Source organism: Manis pentadactyla, chromosome 10, assembly GCF_030020395.1.
Source record: "Manis pentadactyla isolate mManPen7 chromosome 10, mManPen7.hap1, whole genome shotgun sequence".
NCBI lineage: Eukaryota > Metazoa > Chordata > Mammalia > Pholidota > Manidae > Manis > Manis pentadactyla.
Window position 1 is genome coordinate 18,589,163 of NC_080028.1, and position 27,976 is coordinate 18,617,138.

At 35.9% G+C, this 27,976-nt stretch overlaps 1 protein-coding gene across 2 annotated transcripts in view; it reads left to right on the plus strand.

Moving 5' to 3' along the window:
* The window catches only part of NUP37 (nucleoporin 37), a 58,564-nt gene that overhangs the window by 11,490 nt on the left and 19,098 nt on the right, over positions 1-27,976 (plus strand). For both annotated transcript variants that reach the window (XM_036891255.2, XM_036891253.2), the window contains exons 3-5: positions 963-1,087; positions 8,858-8,930; positions 19,106-19,200. In XM_036891255.2, coding sequence (XP_036747150.2) covers positions 963-1,087; positions 8,858-8,930; positions 19,106-19,200 — 293 coding nt within the window. The remainder of the gene's footprint in view (positions 1-962; positions 1,088-8,857; positions 8,931-19,105; positions 19,201-27,976) is intronic.

The following is a 27,976-nucleotide window of genomic DNA, read 5'->3' on the forward strand; positions in this document are numbered from 1 at the left end:
TTCACCCATGTTAAGTATTTTGCATGGGTTTTATTTTTTTATTTTTTTTCCTACTTCTCCTTTAAAGGTCCTAGATGTATGCAGAGCTTTCTGATCTGCAGCTTTCCTTATACAGGCATTATACTTTATCTTCTGTCCCCAGCACACTGAAGCTGTGAGTTACTGGGTGTGGGCAAATGACCTTAAGGTAGCTGCATGCATTTGTGCTCATTTGTTTCTCTGGATTTGGATTTTGTATTATTTTTGTAGTGGGAAAGCTTTTCAGGTTATTATCTGTATTACCAGACATGGATGACTTGACTTTACAAAATTCTTTTTTTCCTCATCTTTCCATGATAAACTGACATCATTTTAGTAGAACTGAACCAGGTAAATAAGCTACCTAATTACAACAGCTTACCCAGAATCAAACATCCAGAAGACTAAATTAACCAGATTGTTAGTTGCATATTTACTATTCATAAGCTATTACAGTTTATAACATCTTACACATGTGGCACCATATATAATACACGCTGTGAAAAATATTGATACTCATTACTTTGAGGCATCCTAAGGTCCTAAAGTGTCTTGTACATAATTGAAACTTTATGTTCAGTATGTGTTTTTTATATTGTCAGTTGATCATCCACGTGTGTTAATTATCTAGAATAATATGATTCTTAGAGCATTACATTTTCATTGTGTTTGCTGTGAAATGTGGTACTGTTGGGAATAAAGTGTCTCCTAAGTAAGGTAAAGTGTAACATGTTTCCTGTTTGTTTTCAGTTGCTTTAGAGAGAAATTTTGTGAGACTTAGATAGCTTTGGATATTGCTGTTGTTCAATGAACCAGTTAGTGTCTAATCTTCTTTTGAACTTCTTAAAAGAATAAACATGGCCCCCTCATAAATTTGCTGTAATGATAGAGTATTATATGGCTTATTCTCATAACTTATTAAAACATTTACTGTGTATGCTTAGGAGGAAGAAGCAGACCTTGAAGGAATTCAGTATAAAACACTCCGAACATTTCACCATGGAGTCAGGGTCGATGGCATAGCTTGGAGCCCAGAGACTAGACTTGATTCATTGCCTCCGGTGATCAAGTAAGTTTAAAATTATTTAATACAGTATTTATTAATGTCCTTTGTATTAATTGATCTGAAGCCTTTGATCATAGGGAGTGTTTTTGCTCCATTTTTTTCCCTGACTTCAGATATTAGATATTTTAAGGTTTGTTATTATTTTGTAATTTAGGCTTATTGTCTGAATTTGTGATTTAAATATGCAACCATGGCAGTGATGCCTTGAGCATGTGTTCAGGTCTAACTACAAAGCTCTTTACCTGAAGCTGATCTGAATCATTTGAAGTCTTCACAGATTCTTCCCTGAGTAGAATTGCTTATTGGAAATACAACTCTGTTGACATAAGTGACTTTGGTTGAGTTGTTAATCAATCTTACTGTCCCAGGCATAGGCCAACGTCACATTTTCTTGTTTAACAGTACGTGAAGCTGTAGTTATAAACCTTGGGCTTTGGTTTTCATGGGAGCATTTGAAAAGAACAATTGCTTTTTGAGAAAAATCTTAACACGACCTACTGAGGCCTTCTTCACAAGGACAGTATGTCAGGTTATTTAAGGTTTGTTACAGAACACACTAGCCTTGCTTCCACAAATGTCAAATCTAAAAGATACCTTCTTTTATTTAACAGTAATTAATAATCATAAGTTAGCTCTTACTGAACTAACCTAATACTTTTTTTAATTAAGGGATAACTTGCATACAGGGAAGTTCAACTCTTAGGGGTACTGTTACATCAGTACTGACAACTGCGCACACTTGTATAACCCACACACCATAATACATAACATTTCTTTTACTCCAGAAGATTCTTTGTACCCCTTCCCAGTCAATCCTTGCACCCCATCCCATGCAGAAGCAACCATTGATCTAGTATTTATTACCGGAAATTAGTTTTGCCTATTTTAGAACCTCATATAAATGGAATCATACAGATTGTATTTTTTGTGTCTGGCTTCATGTTTGTGAGATTTAGCCATGTTGTGTACCAGTGGTTCATTTCTTTTTATTTTTGATGAGTATTCCATTATACTTTGTAAATATAAACACAATTTGCTTATCCTATTCTCCTATAAATGGACACCAGAACAGTTTCCAGTTTTCAGCTATTAGGACTAAAGCTGCTTTGAATATCCCTGTGTGCAGCTTTTAGTGGGTATCTGGTTTCATTCCTCTTAGGAGTAAAATTGCTGAGTCAGAAGGTAGATGTTTGTTTAACATTTTAAGAAAGTGCCAATTTCCATAGTGCCTCTACTATTTTCCACCAATAATCTAAGAATGTTCAACTTGCTCTGCCTACTCTCCAACATTTGTTATTGCCAATCTTGTTAATTTTAGCCATTTTGGTTAGTACCACAGTGACTTTTCCCTGATAACTGATGTTGAACACTTTATCATGTGCCTTCTATTTCTTTTTTAAGCATCTTTATCTATGATATGTGAAGATGTGCTAAATTTTTTTCTTGAGACTTTACAGGTTTTAGCTAACTAAATTTTTAATAATCTACACAACAGCCCTTGTCAACCTACATATATCATTGTCAACAGCCAGTGTGCTGTTCATTTCCTTTTATATTAAAAGAAGTGTTCACAGAATCTGGAGCTAAAGAGTCAGTGAGTCTCAATGCATCTTCTAGTAGAGTCTGAAAGCTACAGTCTTCTCACTGTGACTTTGCTTGGCTCCTGTTTTCCTGTCCTCCTTTTAATAGATTTGCTGTATTGTTCCATCTTTTTTTTATTGTTACTCTTTCATAAGCTGCTTCAAATCCTTTTTGGAACTATATAAATATAAATAATAAATTCAAAACATTAACCATCCATTAATTTTAAAGAGCAGTATTTTTAGTGCAAACTGACAGCACAATTTGTTGTTTTTAAAAAAGTTATATTGTATTATAAAACTAATACACTTACTATATCAAATTTAGGATAATGCAGGAATATTCTTTAAAAGCCGTCTATACATCCAGTAACCTTTCTATCTTTTCATAAATAATTTTGCACAATTGTGATTAAACTATATATGTAAGTTTTTTTACTTCTTTACATTTTTTACATAGTATTCCAAAATAAATAGTATTTTTTTCATAACTGAATAGTGTTCTGTTAAGATGACTGAGAGATAACTTTGTATCTCTATTACCATCATTAACTTTTATAGTTAAGAAGAATCCCTTCCTAATGTTTTCTCTTTAGCATTTAGTCACCTTGACTTCTGTCCTTTCCCTCCCTCCCTCCCTCCGCCCCCTGCTCTCCCTCTTGTTCTTAGTCTCCCTCTCTGCCTTTCTACCCTTTGCATCCCCACTTGCTTTTTCACATTTTCTGGAAAGTAAACTCTTCACCTTACTTTTCAGTTCTCTGTGGCTTTCTGGATTAATGAAAGGATGGCTTAAATACCCTTAATGTATAAACTAAAGCAACAAAAATTTGGAGAAAAGTGGAACAGCACAAAGTTTTGTGGGAGGTTTTCCCTTTTAATCTTAATAAGATTCTCTCATTAATTTTCTTGTTAAGTAACTAACTATTGTTTGACCTCTGTAACTCCTTTGCTCTCTAATGTTTTTACTGAACTTGGCCTCCCTCTGCTAGTAGTACCTTTAAAAACCCTTTTGCTTGGGATATTTCTTTTAAAAAACCCTTTAAAATAACCTTTGTTTCAGAGATGATATTTTGAACAGAGATTTCTTTATGATGTAAGTATGAAGAAATCTACTTCAGGAGACCCTCACATTAATAATGTTAGAGCAAATCTAGAGTTTCCTCTGAGTGGGGAAAACAAATGAATACCCAAAACAATAATGGCCCTAATTCAAAAGAGGATTATTAGGTAGAATAAGCTTTGTTTTCTAGTTTTCCTTAGCTTATAGACACACATGTGCAGTTTAACATGATAATTGTAAAATAAACACCCATGTACTGATCACCCCGGTCAAGAAATAGAACATTGCTAGCACCCATGGTCCCTCCCCCATGTGCCCTTCCCTAATCAACCTTCTCCCTTCCCCTTAAAGATAATCATTCTTGTGGTTATTAAGATAATCATTCCCTTGCTTTTCTGTCTTGTATTATTAGCTATTTGTGCACCCTAAACAATATAGTTTATTTTCACCTACTTAAGAACTTTCTTACAAATGGGATAATATCCTTTTTTTGGTCTGCTTTATTCACTTGACATTATGTACATGAGTTTCATCCATGTGTCTGCTTAGAGCTCTAGTTACCAATTTCCATTACCATATAGAATTCCATTGTGAGCATACTACAGCTTATCTATTCTACCATGCTTCCAGTTTGGAGTTATGCATAATGCTTCTTTGAACATCCCTTTACATATATCACAGTGTGCATGTGCTCACATTTATTTAAATATATATTTAGTAGATAATGCCAGACTGTTTTCCAAAATGGTTATACCCTTTACATACCTGAAACATACTTTCTTCCCCATAGCTGCTAGCATCCATCTCTTCAGTGATTCTTAGACCCTCTCTTTGTCCTCCCCCTTTAGTTCCTTGTCTCTCCCTACTGCAATAAAGATGTTGAGAATGGATAGGGTGTTTGGACTGACAAGACTGAACCAAAGGAAAGTTGTCTGGCCTAGACTGGGGATGTTAGACTAAATTAGACCAGTGCTTGATACCAAAACTTGGGCAGTACTAACCTATTATAACATGTCTGTGCCAAAGGCAGAACAGGAGAGTTTTTTTTATTTTGTTTTTAAGAAACATGTTAGGTGCCATTAGGACCAACATTAAATTATTAAGTGAACCTGGTTGGGTTTCAGCTCTCTCTTTTTTTCCCCCTACCTATCAGCTGTGAGTCGTTGATGTTCTTTTCTATGTTGATGCACCACTTAACTCTCAGCCTCTGTCTTCCCATCTCCTTCCCATGTTTCACCTTTTCTGTGTCTTATAAGGACATTTATCAGTGGATTTAAGGCCTACCCTAAATTCACAATGAGCTTCTAGAGAGCCTTAACTTAATTGCATATGCAAACCCTGTTTCCAAATGAGGTCACATTCAAAAATACCGGAGTTTAGGATTGGGCATATCTTCTGGGGGCCACTATGTAACCTACTACAGATATGACATTCCTGTGCACTGTAGAAAACCATGACATAACCAAGGAGGCAGAGGACTTGCACACTGAGAACAACAAAACATTACAAAGGAAATTAAAGAGGACACAAATAAATGGAAATGCAGCCCATGTTCATGGATTGGAAGACAATATGTAAAAATGTCCATATTACCCAAAGCAATCTACAGATTCAGTACAATCCCTATCAAAACCCCAACGATATTTTTTACAGAAATGGAAGAAGAAGAAAAAACTAAAATTCATGTGGAACTTCAGGGGATCCCAAATAGCCAAAAAAAGAATCTTGGGAAATAACAAAGCTGGAGACCTCACCTGTCCTGATTTCAAAGCATTTTACAAAGCTATGGAGATCAAGCCCTATAATACTGGCATAAAGAGAGAGAGGCATATAGACTATTGGAGCACAGTAGGGAACCCAGAAACAAATCCTAACCTAGGTGGTTAGATGATCTTTGACAAAGCTGTCGAGGCTACACTATGGGGAAGGAATAGGCTTTTCAACCAGTAATGTTGGGAAAATTGGGTATCCATATTCAAAAGAATAAGTTGGACCTTAACCTTATACTGTATACAAAAATTAACTCAAATGGATTAAAAACCTAGCCATATGTCTATTGCAACATTATTTACAATGGCCAAAATATGGAAGCAACCTATGTGTCCATCAGTAGATGAATGCACAAAGAAGATGTGGCACATTTATATAATGGAATATTGCACAGTCTTAAAAGGAATGAAATACTGATATTTGCACATGGATGGACCTAGAGAGTATTATGCTAAGTGAAATAAGACATACCATATGGTTTTACTTAAATGTGGAATCTAAGTAAAACAAATGAACACACAAAACAGAAATAGACTCATAAACAAGAGAACAAACTTGTGGTTGCTGTAGGGGAGAGGGGTTGGTGAATGTGTAAAGTAGATGTAGGGATAAAGAGGTATGGCTTCAAATTATAAAATAAATCATGGGGATGAAAAGTACAGCATAGGAAATACAGTCAGTGCAATATCTTTGTATGGTGACCATTAAATAATAATTCCACTTAATCATGGTGAGCATTTTGAAATACAGAATTATTAAAGCACTGTGTTGTACACCTGAAACCAGTATATGTGTATCAATTGTATTTAAATTTTTTTAAAGATGGTTTAAAGACCTAACCAAAAGACCTGGAGCTATAAAACTCCTAAGTACAAATATAGGAGAACAGCTCAATGACACTGGTCTTGGTGATTTCACTGATATGACGCCAGAAGCACAAGCAACAAAAGCAAAAGTAGATGAGTAGGACTACAGTCAGCTAAAAAGCTTATTTGCAGAAATAGAAAAAAAATTCTAATATTCATGTGGAATTTCAAAGGATCCCAAATAGCCAAAAAAAATAAAAAATTAAAATTTCTGCTGGAGGCCTCACCTGTCCTGATTTCAAAACATTTTACAAAGCTATGGAAATCAACAAAGGAAACAGTCAACAGAGTGAAATGGAACCCACTGAATGGAAAAAAATATTTGCACTATAAACCGACAGTTATCTCCAAAATGTATAAGGCACTCCTAAAACTAAGTAGCAAAAAAACCCAAACAAGCTGATTGAAAAATGGGCAAAGAACTTGAATTGACATTTCTCCAAAAAAGTACACAAATAGCCAACAAGCATATGAAAAGATGTTCAGCATCACTAATTAGGGAAATGCAAATCAAAGCTACAGTGAAATCATCACCCACACACATTAGGTTGGCTACTGTCAAACAAACAAAGTAAGTATTGACAAAAATATGAAGAAATTAAAACCCTTGTTTGATGTTGGTGGGAATGTAAATGGTGTAGACACTATGGAAAATGGTATGGCAGTTCTTCAAAAAATTAAAAATAGAATTACTATATGACCCAGCAATTCTACTTATGGGCATATGCTCAAAAGAATTGGAAGCAGGGTCTCAAAGAGCTATTTACACACCCATTTAACCAAGTGAAATGAGTCAGTCACAAAAGACAAATACTGCATGATACCACTCACATGAGTACTAAAATAGTCACTTGGAAACAGGAAATAGTGGTTGCTACTGGCTGGGAAAGGGAAGGAGGGGAGTTGTTCAATGCTTATAGAGTTTCCGTTTTACAAGATGAAAATATTCTAGAGATCTGTTGCACAACGATGCGCATTAACACTACTGTAGTGTGCACTTAAAAATGATTAATATGGCAAATCTTATGTTTTTGACCACAGTTGTTTTTTTTTTTTTTTTTTGGGAGAGCCAGAGAGACTTTTATTAAGAGATACAGTGAGAAGACAGACAGAGCTCCTGGCTTATGCCAGGAGGGGACAAGAGAGCCCCCACAGTTGTTTTTTAAGGTTAACTTAGTAACCACAAAAAAATTTCAAAAATGTAAAGAAAAAGAAATTAAATATGTGGTGAATATAAAAGAACCTTACTAGAAAACAATTCGGATTAAAATTTGTTTCATATTTGTAAAGTATGTAATGAAACTACTAAAATGAAAAACTATAAAGCTGCCTCTTAATTACTCAGTGTTATTTCTAGGAAATGTGGATATTTCCTAAGACCACTCCACCCCAGTCTCACACACACACACACACACACACATCTTTCACCCACTTTGCTTATATATCTTCCCTTCTGAACTCAAGGAAAAAGCAAAAGACTGGAGAATTTGAGCCCTGGTTGTGAATACTTCAAAACTGCATAGACCCAACTGGGGAAGAATAACTACTTTATTTATTTCACTGCAGCTTCTAGTTTCACCTCTGAGAAAACCTTGGACAAGAGATGGAGTTTCCCAAAGCTGGCTTTGATCTGTTTCTTCCAGTGGCTTTTGATAAATCACTGAAAGAGGTCTAGTAACAGAAATCTGCCCATACATCCAGGTCTATAGCTTAGGAACCTTGCTTTTATTATTTAAATTTTACTTAAATAAATCTTCTTGGGGGGAAAAATAGTTAACTTTAATCAGAGCTAGAGAAATTAGATCCATATGATACTCATTTATGTAAAAACAATTGGAAATAAGTGTTTTTCAATAAAATAATTTCTATTTCCTCCTCAGCCATACCTGACAGCTGAGAATCAAAACTTTAGGATTAAAGGTGAACTAGTTAAAAATAGTTCTTTATTGCTTAGATTCTGTTTTTTAATGTAATAACATTGGCGAGCTACTAAAAAATAATCTTAAAATAAAGGTTTTACAAATAACTCTCCCACTTTCATTAGACGTAAATATACTAGCTTTTATAGGTCTAAAACAATTATCTTCTTTCATCTAATTTATTTAGAGGAATAGAAAAAAATAAGGCTTATAAATAACTGAAGGCAAAGACAAAGATGAGTAACAGTATCTTTAATATATAATGTTAACCTAGCTAAAAATGGAGGTACTTTTTTATTCTATCTTTTTATACTTTAATGAAAAAGTTGAAAATTAAATTCATGTAGTGAAATATAGTAAAATTCACTTATTAATGAAGAGACAAATCCAGAATATACTAATTTGTGTGTGCTTCAACAAAAATTTTAAGTGCCTCCTACTTTCAGGAATGACTATATAGTTCTTTTTCCACAACACAGCCACAACATCTCACTTCTGCCCCACAAAAAAAAAAGGGCAGGGGAGGACCTTCCCTTACAAAGGCTAACAATAGGTTGTTTTTGTTTTTTTGCTTCCAGATTTTGTACATCAGCTGCTGATATGAAAATTAGATTATTTACTTCAGATCTACAAGATAAAAATGAATACAAGGTATGTTGACAAGTGTAATTCTAAAATCTTTGGTTTAATTTTAAAACATTTATTATTTTTGGCTTTTTTAATTGTATTTAACCCAACTTAAGATGACTTTTTGGTCATCTTTAATATATGTAATTTAGGGTCTCATTTACTTTATATTATACTGTTACTATAATATTACTCCATAGTAACTAGGTTCTTAGTAAAGACTGTAGATTATAACACTGATATCACTTACTAAAATATTAGATAGGCACAGCAAATGAGAGAGAATTAGAAATTCAGAGTTGAGTATAGGAGGAGTATAATAGACATGAGCGTACATAGGATAAGTAAGAGTCAAGCTTCAAGGGAACGCCTGCACAGCACAGGGCAAGGCAGAATGGCAAAGAGGTTAAGAACACAGATACAGGAGCCAGACCACCTGGGTTCAAAGGGCTGCTCTACCACTTTAGCAACAGTGTGTGTCATTGGTCAGGTTTCCAATCTCTTTGTGCTCAATTCCTTATCTGTAAAATAGGGATAATCAGTAGCATCTGCCTAATAGGATTATGAGCATTGACTGAGCTAATTCATATAATTCCTTTAAAATACTTTGAGCAATGCTTTTTACCTAGTAAGCCCTATATATGTATTTTCTATCAATATAATAAATAGCCTTGTAAAATAAGGCAAAGAAAGGAATACTGTATGATCTCATGTGTATTTAAAAATTTTTTTAAACTGAACTCAGAGACAGAGTAGAATGTTGGTTGCCAGGGGCTACAGGGTAAGGCAAATGGGAAGATATTGATCAAAGGGTACAAACTTCCAGTTATGAGTAAGTTCTGGGGATCTAATGTACAGCATGGTAAGTATAGTTAATCATACTCATATAATTAACCAAGTGTCACATGCATTAAAGCTGCTAAGAGAATAAATCTTAAGTATTCGAATTTTCTAATAGTTCAAAACAAAAATGGGTATCATGTGAGGTGATAGAGATATTAACTAACCCTACTGTGGTAATCATGTCACAGTATACGTGTATCAAATTACTATGTCATACACCTTTAACTCATACATTATTATATGTACTCTATATAAAGCTGGGAAGTATAAATGAATAGCTCTCAGTTGGGTTGAAAATCCATCACATTTTTTATAAGAAGAGTATTGCCTTCTTGACTTTCTAGTAAATAAAAACCATGAATAATGTTATAAACAAAGATAAACTGTAAACCTCTCCAATCATTTAGAAAATAATAAAAATTATGCTCTATGTCATATACAATGGGGCTCTATACAGTTGTGCAATAATACACTATACTGTATATATTAAGGCTGGATCAGTGAATAGCCAAGTGTACAAATGGCACATAAAATTTTGACCCTCAGAATTAATGTTCTACTTATAATAGACATTAAATATTTATTGTTACTTTAGTTTGTGGACTGTGACATAAGCTTTGGAGAATGATTTGGAGCACCTGGGTTTGTTAAAGTTACAGAGGAGTGTTTGAATAAAGTCCTTTATATTCTTATGATATATTTCTAGTAGTACACAGTACCAAATAGAATTGCTTTATTAATCTTAGAACTGAGATCAAATTTGACTTTTTGGAAGGAAAGGAAGATCTGAGAACAATATGCATTAAAATAGTCAAATAACCATTAAGTCTGTTTAGGATTTCAATTATAAAGATTCATACTAATTAAACCTTGCCTGCTCACATAATCTCCACCTTACAACTTCCTGTTTGTTCCTTCTACGGCCAGGATTTCTGGGTTGTGATTATAGGCTTATAATACCAGCCGTCTACAGAGCTGGAACATTGCCAAGTGAGGAAAGACCGTAGAAGGTGAAGTCCATACTGTGTGTTTATTAGGTAGCAGTGAGTGTGCAGAGCAACAGGTATGAGGTAAAAAGTCAAGAGGGACTCTGGAGAGGAGGCGGAGCCAACATGGCGGCGTGAGTAGGACAGTGGGAATCTCCTCCCAAAAACATATATACTTTTGAAAATACAACAAACACAACTAGCCCTAAAAGAGAGACCAGAAGACGCAGGACAGTGGCCAGACTGCAGCTACACCAGCGAGAACCCAGCGACTGGTGAAAGGGGTAAGATACAAGCCCCGGCCCCGCGGGACCCGAGCGCCCCTCCCCCCAGCTCCCGGCGGGAGAACAATAGGCAGAGCGGGAGGGAGACGGAGCCCAGGACTGCCGAACACCCAGCCCCCGCCATCCGGGCCAGAGCGCAGACACAGTACATGCCCAGGGGACCCTGGATACTGGGGGAACAGGGAGTAAGACCTCTGAGCGGGTGCCGAAGCTGATGCCCCTGTGACAAAGAAAAGCGGGGGCTTTTTGAAAGTCTTAAAGGGACAGGGACTTAACAGCTTGACGGAAACAACCCAGGTCACAGTACAGCAGCTGGAAATTACAGGGAAAACCGGGTGCACTAACCCCCTGGGCAACAGCTCTGAGACCCCTCACGGAGGCAAACAGTCAAGCAGCCCCCCCATCCATCACCCCACCGGGCGCTGCGAAAGCAGAGAAGCAGCCTGAGACAAATTCCGCCCACAGAAAGGGAAATTTCTCCCTCCCGGCCAGGCAAGACACAAAGACCCAGTCTACACGCAATTACCCAACACAAGCCACTAGGGGTCGCAGTTGCCCCAGTAAAGAAAGGCCAGTAGTAAGTGAAAATTTTGGCCCTCCCAGCTGACAGTCAATAGCACCTGTCAACATGAAAAGGCAAAAAAATATGATCCAGACAAGACTAACCCAGACAGCTTCAGCATCTGCTACATCTTCCCCTGAGAAGGAATCTGGGGAGATAGATTTAGCCAGTCTACCTGAAAAAGAATTCAAAACAAAACTCATAACCATGCTGATGGACTTGCAGAGAAATATGCAAGAACTAAGGAGAATTCAGAAATAAAACAAGCTCTGGAAGGACTTCAAAACAGAATGGACGAGATGCAAGAGACCATTAATGGACTAGAAAACAGAGAACAGGAACGCAGAGAAGCTGATGCAGAGAGAGATAAAAGGATCTCCAGGAATGAAAGAATTTTAAGAGAGCTGAGTGATCAATATAAAAGAAATAATATAAGAATCATAGGCATTCCAGAAGAAGTAGAGAGAGAAAAGGGGATAGAAAATGTCTTTGAAGAAATAATTGCTGAAAATTTCCCCAAACTAGGGGAAGAAATGGCCTCTCAGACCACAGAGGTACACAGAACTCCCATGACAAGGGATCCAAGGAGGGCAACACCAAGACACATAATAATTAAAATGGCAAAGATCAAAGACAAGGACAAAGTATTACAAGCAGCCAGAGAGAAAAAAAAGGTTACCTACAAAGGAAAACCCATCAGGCTATCATCAGACTTCTCAACAGAAACCCTACAGGCCAGAAGAGAATGGCATGATATACTTAATGCAATGAAACAGAAGGGCCTCGAACCAAGACTACTGTATCCAGCACGAATATCATTTAAATATGAAGGAGGGATTAAACAATTCCCAGACAAGCAAAAGTTGAGGGAATTTGCCTCCCACAAACCACCTCTACAGGGCATCCTACAGGGACTGCTCTAGATGGGAGCACTCCTAAAAAGAGCACACAACAAAACACCCGACATATGAAGAAGGGAGGAGGAGGAATAAGAAGGGAGAGAAATAAAGAATCATCAGATTGTGTTTATAATAGCTCAACAAGCGAGTTAAGTTAGACAGTAAGACAGTAAAGAAGCTAACCCTAAACCTTTGGTAACCACAAACTTAAAGCCTGCAATGGCAATAAATTCATACCTTTCAATAATCACCCTAAATGTAAATGGACTGAATGCACCAATCAAAAGACACAGAGTAATAGAATGGATAAAAAAGCAAGATCCATCCATATGCTGCTTACAAGAGACTCACCTCAAACCCAAAGACGCGCACAGACTTAAAGTCAAGGGATGGAAAAAGATATTTCAAGCAAACAACAGAGAGAAGAAAGCAGGTGTTGCAATTCTGGTATCAGACAAAACAGACTTCAAAATAAAGAAAGTAACAAAAGACAAAGAAGGACATTACATAATGATAAAGGGCTCAGTCCATCAAGAGGATATAACCATTATAAATATATATGCACCCAATACAGGAGCACCGACATACCTGAAACAAATACTAACAGAACTAAAGGAGGAAATAGAATGCAATGCGTTCATTCTAGGAGACTTCAACACACCACTCACTCCAAAGGACAGATCCACCGGACAGAAAATAAGTAAGGACACAGAGGCACTGAACAAAACACTAGAACAGATGGACCTAATAGATATCTACAGAACTCTACATCCAAAAGCAACAGGATACACGTTCTTCTCAAGTGCACATGGAACATTCTCCAGAATAGACCACATACTAGGACACAAAAAGAACCTCAGTAAATTCCAAAAGATTGAAATCCTACCAACCAACTTTTCAGACCACAAAGGCATTAAACTAGAAATAAACTGTTCAAAGAAACCAAAAAGGTTCACAAACACATGGAGGTTAAACAACACGCTCCTAAATAATCAATGGATCAATGACCAAATCAAAATGGAGATCCAGCAATATATGGAAACAAATGACAACAACAACACTAAGCCCCAACTTCTGTGGGACACAGCAAAAGCAGTCTTAAGAGGAAAGTATATAGCACTCTAAGCATATTTAAAAAAGGAAGAGCAATCCCAAATGAACGGTCTAATGTCACAACTATCAAAATTGGAAAAAGAAGAACAAATGAGGCCTAAGGTCAGCAGAAGGAGGGACATAATAAAGATCAGAGAAGAAATAAATAAAATTGAGAAGAATAAAACAATAGCAAAAATCAGTGAAACCAAGAGCTGGTTCTTCGAGAAAATAAACAAAATAGATAAGCCTCTAGCCAGACTTATTAAGAGGAAAAGAGAGTCAACACAAATCAACAGTATCAGAAATGAGAAAGGAAAAATCACAACAGATCCCGCAGAAATACAAAGAATTATTAGAGACTACTATGAAAACCTATATGCTAACAAGCTGGGAAACCTAGGAGAAATGGACAACTTCCTAGAAAAATACAACCTTCCAAGACTGACCCAAAAAGAAACAGAAAATCTAAACAGACCAATTACCAGCAACGAAATTGAAGCGGTAATCAAAAAACTACCAAAGAACAAAACCCCCGGGCCAGATGGATTTACCTCGGAATTTTATCAGACATACAGGGAAGACATAATACCCATTCTCCTTAAAGTTTTCCAAGAAATAGAAGAGGAGGGGATACTCCCAAACTCATTCTATGAAGCTAACATCACCCTAATACCAAAACCAGGCAAAGACACCACCAAAAAAGAAAACTACAGACCAATATCCCTGATGAACGTAGACGCAAAAATACTCAACAAAATTTTAGCAAACCGAATTCAAAAATACATCAAAACCATCGTACACCATGACCAAGTGGGATTCATCCCAGGGATGCAAGGATGGCACAACATTCGAAAGTCCATCAATATCATCCACCACATCAACAAAAAGAAAGACAAAAACCACATGATCATCTCCATAGATGCTGAAAAAGCATTTGACAAAGTTCAACATCCATTCATGATAAAAACTCTCAGCAAAATGGAAATAGAGGGCAAGTACCTCAACATAATAAAGGCCATCTATGAAAAACCCACAGCCAACATTATATTGAATAGCGAGAAGCTGAAAGCATTTCCGCTGAGATCGGGAACTAGACAGGGATGCCCACTCTCCCCACTGTTATTTAACAATTTACTAGAGGTCCTAGCCACGGCAATCAGACAAAACAAAAAAATACAAGGAATCCAGATTGGCAAAGAAGAAGTCAAACTGTCACTATTTGCAGATGACATGATACTGTACATAAAAAACCCTAAAGACTCCACCCCAGAACTACTAGAACTGATATCGGAATACAGCAAAGTTGCAGGATACAAAATCAACACACAGAAATCTGTGGCTTTCCTATATACCAACAATGAACCAACAGAAAGAGAAATCAGGAAAACAACTCCATTCACAATTGCATCAAAAAAAATAAAATACCTAGGAATAAACCTAACCAAAGAAGTGAAAGACTTATATTCTGAAAATTACAAGTCACTCTTAAAAGAAATTAAAGGGGACACTAACAGATGGAAACGCATCCCATGCTCATGGCTAGGAAGAATTAATATAATCAAAATGGCCATCCTGCCCAAAGCAATATACAGATTTGATGCAATCCCTATGAAACTACCAGCAACATTCTTCAATGAACTGGAACAAATAATTCAAAAATTCATATGGAACCACCAAAGACCCCGAATAGCCAAAGCAATCCTGAGAAAGAAGAATAAAGTAGGGGGGATCTCACTCCCCAACTTCAAGCTCTATTATAAAGCCATAGTAATCAAGACAATTTGGTACTGGCACAAGAACAGAGCCACAGACCAATGGAACAGACTAGACAATCCAGACATTAACTCAGACATATATGGTCAATTAATATTTGATAAAGGAGCCATGGACATACAATGGCGAAATGACAGTCTCTTCAACAGATGGTGCTGGCAAAACTGGACAGCTACATGTAGGAGAATGAAACTGGACCATCGTCTAACCCCATATACAAAAGTAAACTCAAAATGGATCAAAGACCTGAATGTAAGTCATGAAACCATTAAACTCTTGGAAGAAAACATAGGCACAAACCTCTTAGACATAAACATGAGTGACCTCTTCTTGAACATATCTCCCCGGGCAAGGAAAACAACAGCAAAAATGAACAAGTGGGACTATATTAAGCTGAAAAGCTTCTGTACAGCAAAAGACACCATCAATAGAACAAAAAGGAACCCTACAGTATGGGAGAATATCTTTGAAAATGACACATCCGATAAAGGCTTGACGTCCAGAATATATAAAGAGCTCACACGCCTCAACAAACAAAAAACAAATAACACAATTAAAAAATGGGCAAAGGAACTGAACAGACGGTTCTCCAAAAAAGAAATACAGATGGCCAACAGACACATGAAAAGATGCTCCACATCGCTAATTATCAGAGAAATGCAAATTAAAACTACAATGAGGTATCACCTCACACCAGTAAGGATGGCTGCCATCCAAAAGACAAACAACAACAAATGTTGGCGAGGCTGTGGAGAAAGGGGAACCCTCCTACACTGCTGGTGGGAATGTAAACTTGTTCAACCATTGTGGAAAGCAGTATGGAGGTACATCAAAATGCTCAAAACAGACTTACCATTTGACCCAGGAATTGCACTCCTAGGAATTTACCCTAAGAATGCAGCAATCAAGTATGAGAAAGATCAGTGCACCCCTATGTTTATCGCAGCACTATTTACAATAGCCAAGAATTGGAAGCAACCTAAATGTCCATCGATAGATGAATGGATAAAGAAGATGTGGTACATATACACAATGCAATACTACTCAGCCATAAGAAAAGGGCAAATCCAACCATTTGCAGCAACATGGATGGAGCTGGAGGGTATTTTGCTCAGTGAAACAAGCCAAGCAGAGAAAGAGAAATACCAAATGATTTCACTCATCTGTGGAATATAAGAACAAAGGAAAAACTGAAGGAACAAAACAGCAGCAGAATCACAGAACTCAAGAATGGACTAACAGGTACCAAAGGGAAAGGGACTGGGGAGGATGGGTGGGTAGGGAGGGATAAGGGGGGGAGAAGTAGGGGGGTATTAAGATTAGCATCCATAGCGGGGTGGGAGAAAGGGGAGGGCTGTACAACACAGAGAAGACAAGTAGTGATTCTACAACAGGTTGCTACGCTGATGGACAGTGACTGTAAAGTGGTATATAGGGGGGACCTGGTATAGGGGAGAGCCTAGTAAACAAAGTATTCGTCATGTAAGTGTAGATTAATGATTAAAAAAAAAAAAATGCAGTTCCTATGTGGTGACCTCTAATGAGTTCTACACAATGATATAAAGGACATATAAAAGTGTAGGCAAAGGGTCTGTTTGTGTTTATACAGAGGATCAAAGCCTAATTTGGCTACCCCGAAAATGAACTAAGATACGATATGAAAGAGAACTTCCAACATCAGCACTCTCGGGAAGACTCATGACAGAAGATGATCATCAAAAAACCCCAACAAAGATCCACGCACTGCTACAGCTGTAGATGCACTCATCCCACTAGCTCCTGGACTTGCCATGGGAATGAAGGAGATATCTAAGCTGGCCTGTGCATACAGTAAAACAACAAATTTGACTGGATCTACACTGTTGGAACTCAACCAAGAATTAGGAGAAGTGCAAATTGTAGCGCTCCAAAATCTTACAACTACAGACTATTTACTGTTAAAAGAACATATGGGATGTGAACAGTGCCCAGGAATGGGTTGTTTTAATTTGTCTGATTTTTCTCAAACTATTCAAATTCAGTTAGATAATAACCATCATATCATTGATAAGTTTTCACAAATGCCTAGGGTGCCTAACTGGTTTTCTTGGTTTCACTGGAGATGGCTGGTAATTACAGGTATGCTTTGGTTATGTAACTATACTCCTATTATGTTAATGTGTGTGCGCAATTTAAGTAGTAGCTTAAAATCTATACATTCTGAAGTTACTCTACAAGAAGATATGTCAAAGAAATAATCAATCTTCCCATGTTTTCTCCCGCCTGCTACTTCTATAGCTTTTCTTCTTCCTTCCTAATTACAACGACTTCTTAAATAGAATTCGTGCCTCATATCAAATTTACCGAGTATCATAACTCCTCCAAGTGGTAAAGATACCTCAAGACAAATGCTGGGCATAGAAGCCACAGGGCATAAATATGCAAAGAAATAAAAAGCTAACCATTTCAAACAATAAGGCTTCTCTCCCACTTACCAACTTAACATTTCCCTGTATGGCCCCAGAAGATGACTGGTTAGCCAGAGACGGGTAAGATTCCTCAAGGGAGGAACAACCTAAGACAGGCACAGTCGCAGGGGGGTCATCAGGTGAGAAATTGGGGATCAGCAGAGGTGAGGCTTAGAACCTCACCCCCCCATTCTGAGAGAAATCTTCTGCATATGTGGATGTTTTATTGCCCTTGTCTAGCTTGGATTAACACATAGTCTACAGGCACACACCTGATCATCTGCATTTGCTCTCTTACAACACTAAACTATGTTTTCTACCTTTATGCTGTATCTACCTACCACTTCAGCATTTTATTAAAAATAATAAAGAGAGAAATGTGGTATCCACATATAAATCAAGTATAAAAATCAAATGTGTATTCATATTTGAACTGACTGTTTATAGTTCATAATGCATGAGCAAAACCAAAAGTTTCTGTGATGACTGCCCTTGTACTGTTCACCATGTAACTTAGTCACTATGTAAGAATTTGTTCTCCATGTAAGAACTTGTTCGTTATGCTTCAGAAGATTGGAGACTGACGAAAATTAGGCTTGGGGTGGATTAATGATTGTGCATTGAGCATTGACTCCCCTATACAGAATTTTATTGTTGTTAACAACCATTTGATCAATAAATATGAGAGATGCCCTAACAACAACAACAACAAAAAAGTACACACTTCCAATTGTAAAATAAATAAGTAACCGGGATGTAATGTATAGCATAAGGAATATAATCAAAATATTGTAACAACTTGGTATGGTGATAGCTGGTACCTAGAATTATCATGTATATAAATGTTGAATCACTGTGTTGTACACCTGAAACTAATGTAATGTAATACTGTGTGTCAACTACCCTTCAATAAAAAATAATTATCTAAAAAAAAAAGAGGGACTCTGTCTCAGTGACCCTAGAAAGTTCTAGGTTTAATTTTTGTTCGAGCTTTATGTAATAAGTGAGAAAGGAGGTAATATGAGGACAGGTACAGTAAAAAAGCGTGTGTGTTTTTGTAACAAATGCATACCAGAAAAGAAAGATCAAGCTATTAGCAGTGTGTTGAATGATCAGCTTCTTTCCAAGATAAACCTTCCAGAAAAGTAGGTGTATAAGTCATGCTTTAAAAATAGCAGTTTGCTTAAGAAATATTTATAGAAAAGAGAAGCATGCAGTGAAAGCTTTTAAGGCAGTGAAATAAAAATATTAGGTAATAATATTGTAGATTATTTTTCTGTGTTCTTAACTAACTTTTCTCTTTATGTCAGGTTTTAGAGGGCCATTCCGATTTCATTAATGGTCTGGTGTTTGATCCCAAAGAAGGCCAAGAAATTGCAAGTGTGAGTGATGATCATACCTGCAGGTATGTTGCTTATTTTACAAACACATTTTTTAAAATTTTTATCGTATTTTAATGGAAATCACATTTTAAAAATTAGAAAAAAAATGCGACTTCTATATACTCTACAAGAAATTGTAAAAAAAGCATACTTCATTTAACTTGTAAGTGTGACACAAATATGAGTTTCAAAACTGGTGAGCTGAGTTCTAATCCCAGTTAATGGAAACTTCCCTGCTTCCCTGCTGATTTCATGGGTACCTCTCTGCCTCTTAGTTTAGATTTGCACATTCATGGTATCTAAATATATATTGGATCAAATTCTCCAATATATCAGTAGGATAATAAAAGGCAGTTTCCATATTGTGAAGTTACTTCACAGATCCTGTCTGCTAAGTTAGTGTTTTAATAATGAATTGTGAATCTCATTTGCTAAAGGACGACTCATGGGAAATTTAGTGTTTTGACAACTTTGAGAGTCTCTATATAAGGTTTTCTGTAGATGTAATACATTTCAATATCATGTTCTTCCACCCCACCCCCTAGTTTGGAATAGATGAGATAGCTATCATTTTAATAGGGCCTGAAGCAGGAAAATATTACAAGTAAAGAACAAGATGAAGAGTAAGAGTAGGGGGTGGAAATAAGCTGAGGAGTCAGGAGTGAAGTGAGTAAATCAGTCATTAGAAGAGTGCCGTTGCTTCATTTGCTTTAACAGTGCTGTGAGTGGGAAAAAAAACTGCTATTTTGCATATTTTTAACTTTTGGTAAGGCTAAGCCAAAATCATTAATATTTGTAAATACTTGTATATGTATAAAACTATTAAATACATGTCTTTTCACATTGGAAGTAAAGCCACTGGCTACTTTTTAAATTTTAATCTTCCTTATAGCTCATCTTTTTAAAGTTACAGTCATAGGCCATTATTCTTTATGTACTGCCTGTTAAAATTTTCATATCAGAGACATCAAATATTTATATGGCATTAAGATTCTAGGGCCCCAAGTGTTACAAAACCAAATTTGTATAGAAACCTGAAGAGTTAATGGAACCATTATTAGAGTAAAAGTTAGATTAGAACACTGGATATAAATAATGACATTTTAGTTTTCTAACACGTGGACTTTCCTAATCATGAGCATTTGGAATAATGAAACTTGAGAAGGGGAAAATGATGTCTTGCAAGCCAAGGAATAGCCTCTGAATAGTGAACAACAGCCAGAGAGACCTGGGATTACATTCAGTGGTCTGTGATTATTTTTTTTGCTTGTAGTAGATGTTGAGATTTTTGTAGACTAGTAAATTGTCCTAAAATTTGGAGGACTGACAGAGGGTTGCCAACTTTTTATTTTGTCAAGTAATAAGAATTTTACAAGGTCTGCTGCCTTCTATTGTTGCCATCATTTTATTTTTTTAAAAAATTATTACTCTAAAAAGGAGAAAGGCCTTCAGTTCAGAGTAAGTCCTTTAATTTAAATAAATTTAACTTTTTAAAAACCTCACCGCATTGCCCTTAACTGGCTTATTTTGTTAGATTGTGGTTGATGGCGTTTTGTTCAGCAAATACTTACTCTCCTTTCCCCCATCCCATCAAAAGAAGAGATTTTCCCAGTCCGTTGGGCCGAGCTGTGTGACTTGTTTATACCAATGTGATGTTAGCAAGTATAATGCAAACAGACATTTTAAATGCTTTACCTGGTTTATCTTGACTGACTGTCCTCTGTCTTCTGATAAGATGAGCATATCCTAAGTAACTACTGGTCCCAGAATGAAACACCTGGAGCAGATATGGACCCATCTGGCATTATGAAAGAGAGCTTCCCACAGACCCATGAACAAGAAATTTATACTTATTTTTGTAAGCCACTGATATGGGGGGTGATAACATCATTGTAGCAATAGCTGGGGAGCTAAATTTAGAATTCATCAGCTTCATTCTCCAACCAGAAGTAAAGGACATTTCTGAGTGGCCATTAAAGTCAAGCCTCTTGGACCGAAACTAAGCAATACAGGTAGCATTTTTAAAAGAAACAGAAGATGTGAATACAAACTAATTTAAGGCCAAGTGTACAAATGGCACATAAAACTTTGACCCTCACAATTAATGTGCCAGTTATAATAGACATTAAATATTTATTGTTGCCTTAGTTTCTCTGTAGACTGTGGCATAAGCCAAGTCAAGGAGTTTAAAGTAAGGAAGAGTAGGAACTGTCACAGTAACAAAGGAAAGAAGGAATACTGAGGGGATAGACTACAATAGAAAAACATTTTAGTACAACTGCCGTCATTAACTCAAAGTATAGAATTGCCAAGTTACAAATAAAGACACCAGCCTAGTGGCACCCATGCAATTTGAGCAGAAAAAGTAGCCATTTGCATCCCAGGAATCATTCCTATCACTAAAGTAATGCCTGTCATAGTCTAGGTCTGCACATGGGTGGTAAAGGTACATTCGTGGAATCCTTGTCCAATCATAGTCAAAGTTTGTGTCATTTTGGGAGTCGTTTATATACCAAGCTTAAAAAAGACATGTTAAATAGAATAATTAGACTGATGGTCAGTAAGGAAGTAGAGGATTTAAACGCCATTACAAACTAGCTATACCTAACAGACGTATACCAAACCCTTCCAGAATCAGAATATACATTCTTCTCAAGTGCACATGGAACATTCTCCAGAATAAACCAATGTTAAGTATGAAAACAAATCTAAATTTTAAAAGATTGAAATCATACAAAATACCTTACTTGACCACTTTGGAATGAACTAGAAATCAGTAACAAAAGGAAAACTGGAAAATTACAAATATGTAGAAATTAAATTCCACAATCTTAAACAGGCAGTGGATCAAAAAAGAAATCACAGGGAAATTAGAAAAAACTTCGAGGTGAGTAGAAATGAAAACAGCATACAAAATTTATGGGATACAGCAAAAGCAGTGCTCAGAGGGAAATTATAGCAGCAAACTCTTACATGAAAAAAGAAGAAAGAATTCAAATCAATAATCTAAATTTTTTTTTTTTGTAGATAATTATTTTTTATTGAAGGGTAGTTGACACACAGTATTACATTAGTTTCAGGTGTACAACACAGTGATTCAACATTTATATACATGACAATTCTAGGTACTAGCTATCACCATACCAAGCTGTTACAATATTTTGACTATATTCCTTATGCTATACATTACATCCCGGTTACTTATTTATTTTACAATTGGAAGTGTTTACTTTTTTTTTTTTATTTTGTGAGGGCATCTCTCATATTTATTGATCAAATGGTTGTTAACAACAATAAAATTCTGTATAGGGGAGTCAATGCTCAATGCACAATCATTAATCCACCCCAAGCCTAATTTTCGTCAGTCTCCAATCTTCTGAGGCATAACAAACAAGTTCTTACATGGAGAACAAATTCTTACATAGTGAATAAGTTACATAGTGAACAGTACAAGGGCAGTCATCACAGAAACTTTCGGTTTTGCTCATGCATTATGAACTATAAACAGTCAATTCAAATATGAATAGTCCTTTGATTTTTATACTTGATTTATATGTGGTTACCACATTTCTCTCTATATTATTATTATTTTTAATAAAATGCTGAAGTGGTAGGTAGATACAAGATAAAGGTAGAAAACATAGTTTAGTGTTGTAAGAGAGCAAATGTAGATGATCAGGTGTGTGCCTGTAGACTATGTGTTAATCCAAGCTAGACAAGGGCAATAAAACATCCACGTATGCAGAAGATTTCTCTCAGAACAGGGGGGGTGAGGTTCTAAGCCTCACCTCTGTTGATCCCCAATTTCTCACCTGATGGCCCCCCTGCGACTGTGCCTGTCTTAGGTTGTTCCTCCCTTGAGGAATCTTACCCATCTCTGGCTAACCAGTCATCTTCCGGGGCCATACAGGGAAATGTAAAGTTGGTAAGTGAGAGAGAAGCCTTATTGTTTGAAAAGGTTAGCTTTTTACTTCTTTGCATATTTATGCCCTGTGGCTTCTATGCCCAGCATTTGTCTTGAGGTGTCTTTACCACTTGGAAGAATTATGATACTCGGTAAATTTGATATGAGGCACGAATTCTATTTAAGGGTTGTAATTAGGAAGGAAGAGGAAAAGCTATAGAAGTAGCAGGTGGAAGAAAACATGGGAAGATTGATTCAATAATCTAAATTTAAACCTAAGGAGCTAGTCAAAGAACAGAAGAAATCCAAAGCTAGCAGAAGAAAGGAAATCCTGTTGACCTTTAAACAGCACAGGTTTGAACTGCATGGGTCCACTTATATGCAGGGTTTTTTCCATAATATACAGTATATATAATTGGATATAAGGCAGCAGATTCCACAGGTGATGTGGTTGATAGAAATGAAAAAGAAAAGTGTTGTACATATGTAGTGGCCCATAGGGGGATCAAACCCATGACCCTGGTGTTATTTGCACTACTTTAGCCATATGGACTGGAGAGAAATGCTTGGATCTGAAAGGAGTAAAAGAACTAAAGCAGGGTTGCGCAAGTCAGAGAAAGGAGGCAAGAAACCTTTGTCCCTTGAAAGTGAGCACCTCCCGTCCAGGCCTAGTACACTTGCAGGCAGGTGTCAACCTTGTTAGGGACTACTTGCAGAGCTGTTTTGCTCTCTGCTCTTTTCTCTGTTGGACTCTGTAGTCATCCTATTTCTTTTCTACTTTTCAATTCTTTGTGAATCTGAAGTTACGTTTTGGGGGAGTCAAAAGCTGTACTCAGATTTTTCTGCACAGGAGACAGTGCCCCTAACCACTGCATTGTTCAGGGGTCAACCATAATAAAGATTAGAGACCAGAGATCAATGAAATAGGAAATAGAAAACAGTAGAATCAGTGACACCAAAAATTGGTTATTTGAAAAGATATAATAAAATTGGCAAGCCTTTGGCTAGACAAAATAAAAGGAACACACTCCAATAGTAAAATCGGTAAAAACAAGAACATTATTACCAACCTTACAGAAAGAAAAACGATTATAAGGGAATACTATGAACCATTAAACACCAACAAATTAGGTATCCTAGATGAAATGGAGAAATTCCCAGAAATATAAAACTGCCACAACTCACAATATATAAAGAGAGACAGATAAAAAATCTGAAAAGACCTATCACAAAAAGTTTGAATCAGTAGCCAAAATCTTCCCCACAAAGAAATCCCAGGACAAGATGCTTCAATGGTGAATTCTACCAAAATTTAAAGAATTGACAGCAGTCTCTCAAATGCTTCCAGAAAATAGAAGAAGAGGGAACACTATCTAAATCATTATTTAAAGCCAGGATTACCCTGTTAACAAAGCCAGACAGAGACATCACAAGAAAAGAAAACTGCAGACCAGTATCCCTTATAAATACAGATGCAAAAATCCTCAACATCTAGCTAAAACTAGGAAACACTTAGAAGAAGATACAGTGGCAAATCTTAATGACCTTGGATTTGGCAACAGTTTCTCAGATATGACACCAAAAGCACATACAACAGCAGCAACAAAAATACATAAAATTGGGCTTCATTCAATTTAAACTTTGGGGCACCAGAGGACACCGTCAAGAGAATGAAAAGATAGATAGGGATAAAATATTTGCAAATCGTATATCTGATAAAGGTCTCATACCCAAAATATATAAAGAACTCTTATAATTCAACAGTAAAAAAGACAAACAACCCAGTTTAAAAATGGGCAAAGGACTTGAATAGACAGTTCTCCAAAGATACACAAATAGCCAACAAGCACATGAAAAGATGCCGAATATCATCAGTTATTAGGGAAATGCAAATCAAAAGTGCAATGAAATACTACTTCACACTGACTGGGACAGCTATTAACAAACAAATAAAAAAACGAAAACAAAATAAGAAGCATTGACAAGAATGTAAGAAATTGTAACCTCCCTACTTTATTAGTAGAAATGTAAAATGGTGCTGCCACTGTGGAAACAGTTTGGCAGTTCCTCAGAAAGTTAACCATGAAACCCAGCAATTCCACTCCTAGGTATATACCCAAAAAAATTAAAAACAGCTGTTCAAACAAAATTTTATAAGGTGTAGAAACAACCCAGATGTCCATCAATGAATGAATGGATAAACAAAATATGTTAAGTCCATGCATTGAAATATTCAGCTATAAAAAGGAATGAAGTACAGATAGATGGATGAAACAAAATATTTATGCCAAGTGGAAGAAACTATACATAAGATATTCTGTGATTCCAGTTATATAAAATCTCCAAAATAAGCAAATCCATCAAAATAAAAAATAAAAATAAAAACAGATTGTGGTTCCAGGAACTGGGGAAAAGAAAGAATAGGAGTGACTGCTGAGTGGGTATGGTGGTGCCTTCTGGGAAAATGGTAATTTTCTGAAACTAAGTAGTGATGATGTTTCCACAACATTTTGAATGTATTAAGTGCTCCTGCATTGTACACTTTAAAATAAAATAAAAGAGAAAAATAAGTGAATAAATATTTTAAATACTAAGCTTTATTATGGAAAAAATATAGCCTGTGAAAAAGAATATTATCACATATATATAAAACAAAAGAGACAAATCATAGGAGCAGTCTTCAATACAGATTCTTAACATTTTGTACTATAAAGAGCAGAAGGAATAGTTCTCTGACTTAATACGAACTTAAAAAAATAATTTGTAAAATAAATTCATTATTTTGTTCTATGCGTACTTTCTGATGTTTAACTTTCATTTCCAATAGAAGTAGAATATAATCATCTAGGAGATTAATGACCTAGGAACACCATTTCAAAACAATCTATCCCCTCAACAAGTTGATAAAATTTATGTATTTTATTGAAAATTGTCTTATTCTGAATCAGAATGAAGTTAGTTCTCACTTGTACTAGCCTATCAAGCTGTCCATTAAAAACTTGTCATTTGTTTGTCTTTGTAGAGAACAAATATGTGTACAGAGAATAAATTAGTTTATAGACTGGCTCATTCAGTCAGCAAATCTGAAATGTCTCCTATGTGCCAGATACTGTGTTAGGTACTCAGTAATCACTAGTTTATTTTTAGACCTATGAATAATCATTTCAGAACCATTTCAGGCATCTTTAAGACTGACAAAGGAATCTTATTTTCTATAAATGAATTACAGTTTTAGTAAGTAAATATTACTAAATATTTTGAGTGCTTTAGTATATAATAACACCACCTTACCTATGTAAAATTCATTTAATCTTTACAATAACTCTGAGACAGATACTCTTTTTATCCTCATTTTCCAAGACAGGGACATGAGGATAAAGGCATAGAGAGGCTAAATAATCTGTAGAAAGAGACATAGCTGTTAAGTAGAGGAGCAAGAATATCAGGCAGTCTAGTCTGGCTCTAGTAGCTGTACTTTTAACTCACTCATTCTTCTGCCTGAGTGACAGTTTTCAAACTCTTAAGAAGATGGTATTTGTGTCTAAGAATATTTTAGATTTTCTCTACATACTGTAACTTCATTAATTCAAACTAGGAACCATACTCATACTCATAGTATGAAATGTTGTTATAGAAGATGATGGGTTAAATTTTATCTAAGAGTCCATCTAGCTTTAATATTCTGTAATCTGTGCAAGTTTATTAGAAAATTGAGTGTTCATTTAAGTCAGCAATTCTTTGTCAGTCCCAATACTCCCTTTTTTTAAACAAATATTTTATAATGCCTATTATAAAATCTTGTGAAACTCACAGAAAATATGACCTATCAAGATATATAATTATAAAAATTATTGTACCTTCATTGTACCATGCATTTCTATTTTAAAAATTTGTTAGAGAATAGCAGTGCATATACTCAAATGTGACTACGTAAGAAGACATAATGAGGTAGTCTTTGTCCTTCTTTATAATGAATATATTTGAATATCAGAAAAATAAGATAACAGGAAAATGTAAGGCAGAGGCAAGGCTGCATACTTGCATAATTTCAGGGATACGGTTGCACGGAGTACCATGTAAATAGTGCCATCTGGAGTTCTGCAGTGTCATAGCCCTGAGTAAAACTATACTTATGAAATAAAAACTCATGTCAGCAGTAAAAGAAAAACATTAAATATGACAAGTGAAAGAGGTAAATAATGTTAATAAAAATAGAAATAACATGACAAGAAAAATTATAGGATGTCAAGTTGAAAAAATAAGGAAAGATGATATTCTTGCAAATTAGCCAGTTTTTATATGGATGGTATCAAAAAATAATTTACTGTTATGCCATGGGATGGAGTACTAACAAAGACTGCAACACTTACCTCCTATCTTGAAATGTCCTCTACCTTTTGAGGTATTTCTGATTTCCACTCTGACATTCAAGTCATGTAGAATGTCTAGCATCCATGGTCCTCATCCACTAATTGTTTGTAGCACCCCAATCATTAAGACCATTAAAAATGCCTCCTAGATGATAGAACCACCCCCAATTGAGTTTCACTGATTTAGATAATAATATGTGAACAGGCACTATTCTAAGTGCTTTATATGAATTCATGTAATCCTCAAAAACCTTATATGGTAGGTTCTCTTATTATTCTCTTTTTACAAATGAGGATTCCAGGCAATCTGGCTTCTGAAACACTACATGAAACTGTCTCTACTTTAAGATTCTTTAAGAAGCTTTATATTCTTGAAAAAGTAGACATTCATATAACCTGTGTGTTCTGATCTAAATCAAGCATTATATAGGGCTTAATAAAATTGATAGAATTATTCTTAGACTGTGTGTATAGAAGGTCTTATCTTCTGCTTTTGAAGAATTTATCATTTTTGAAAAATACCTT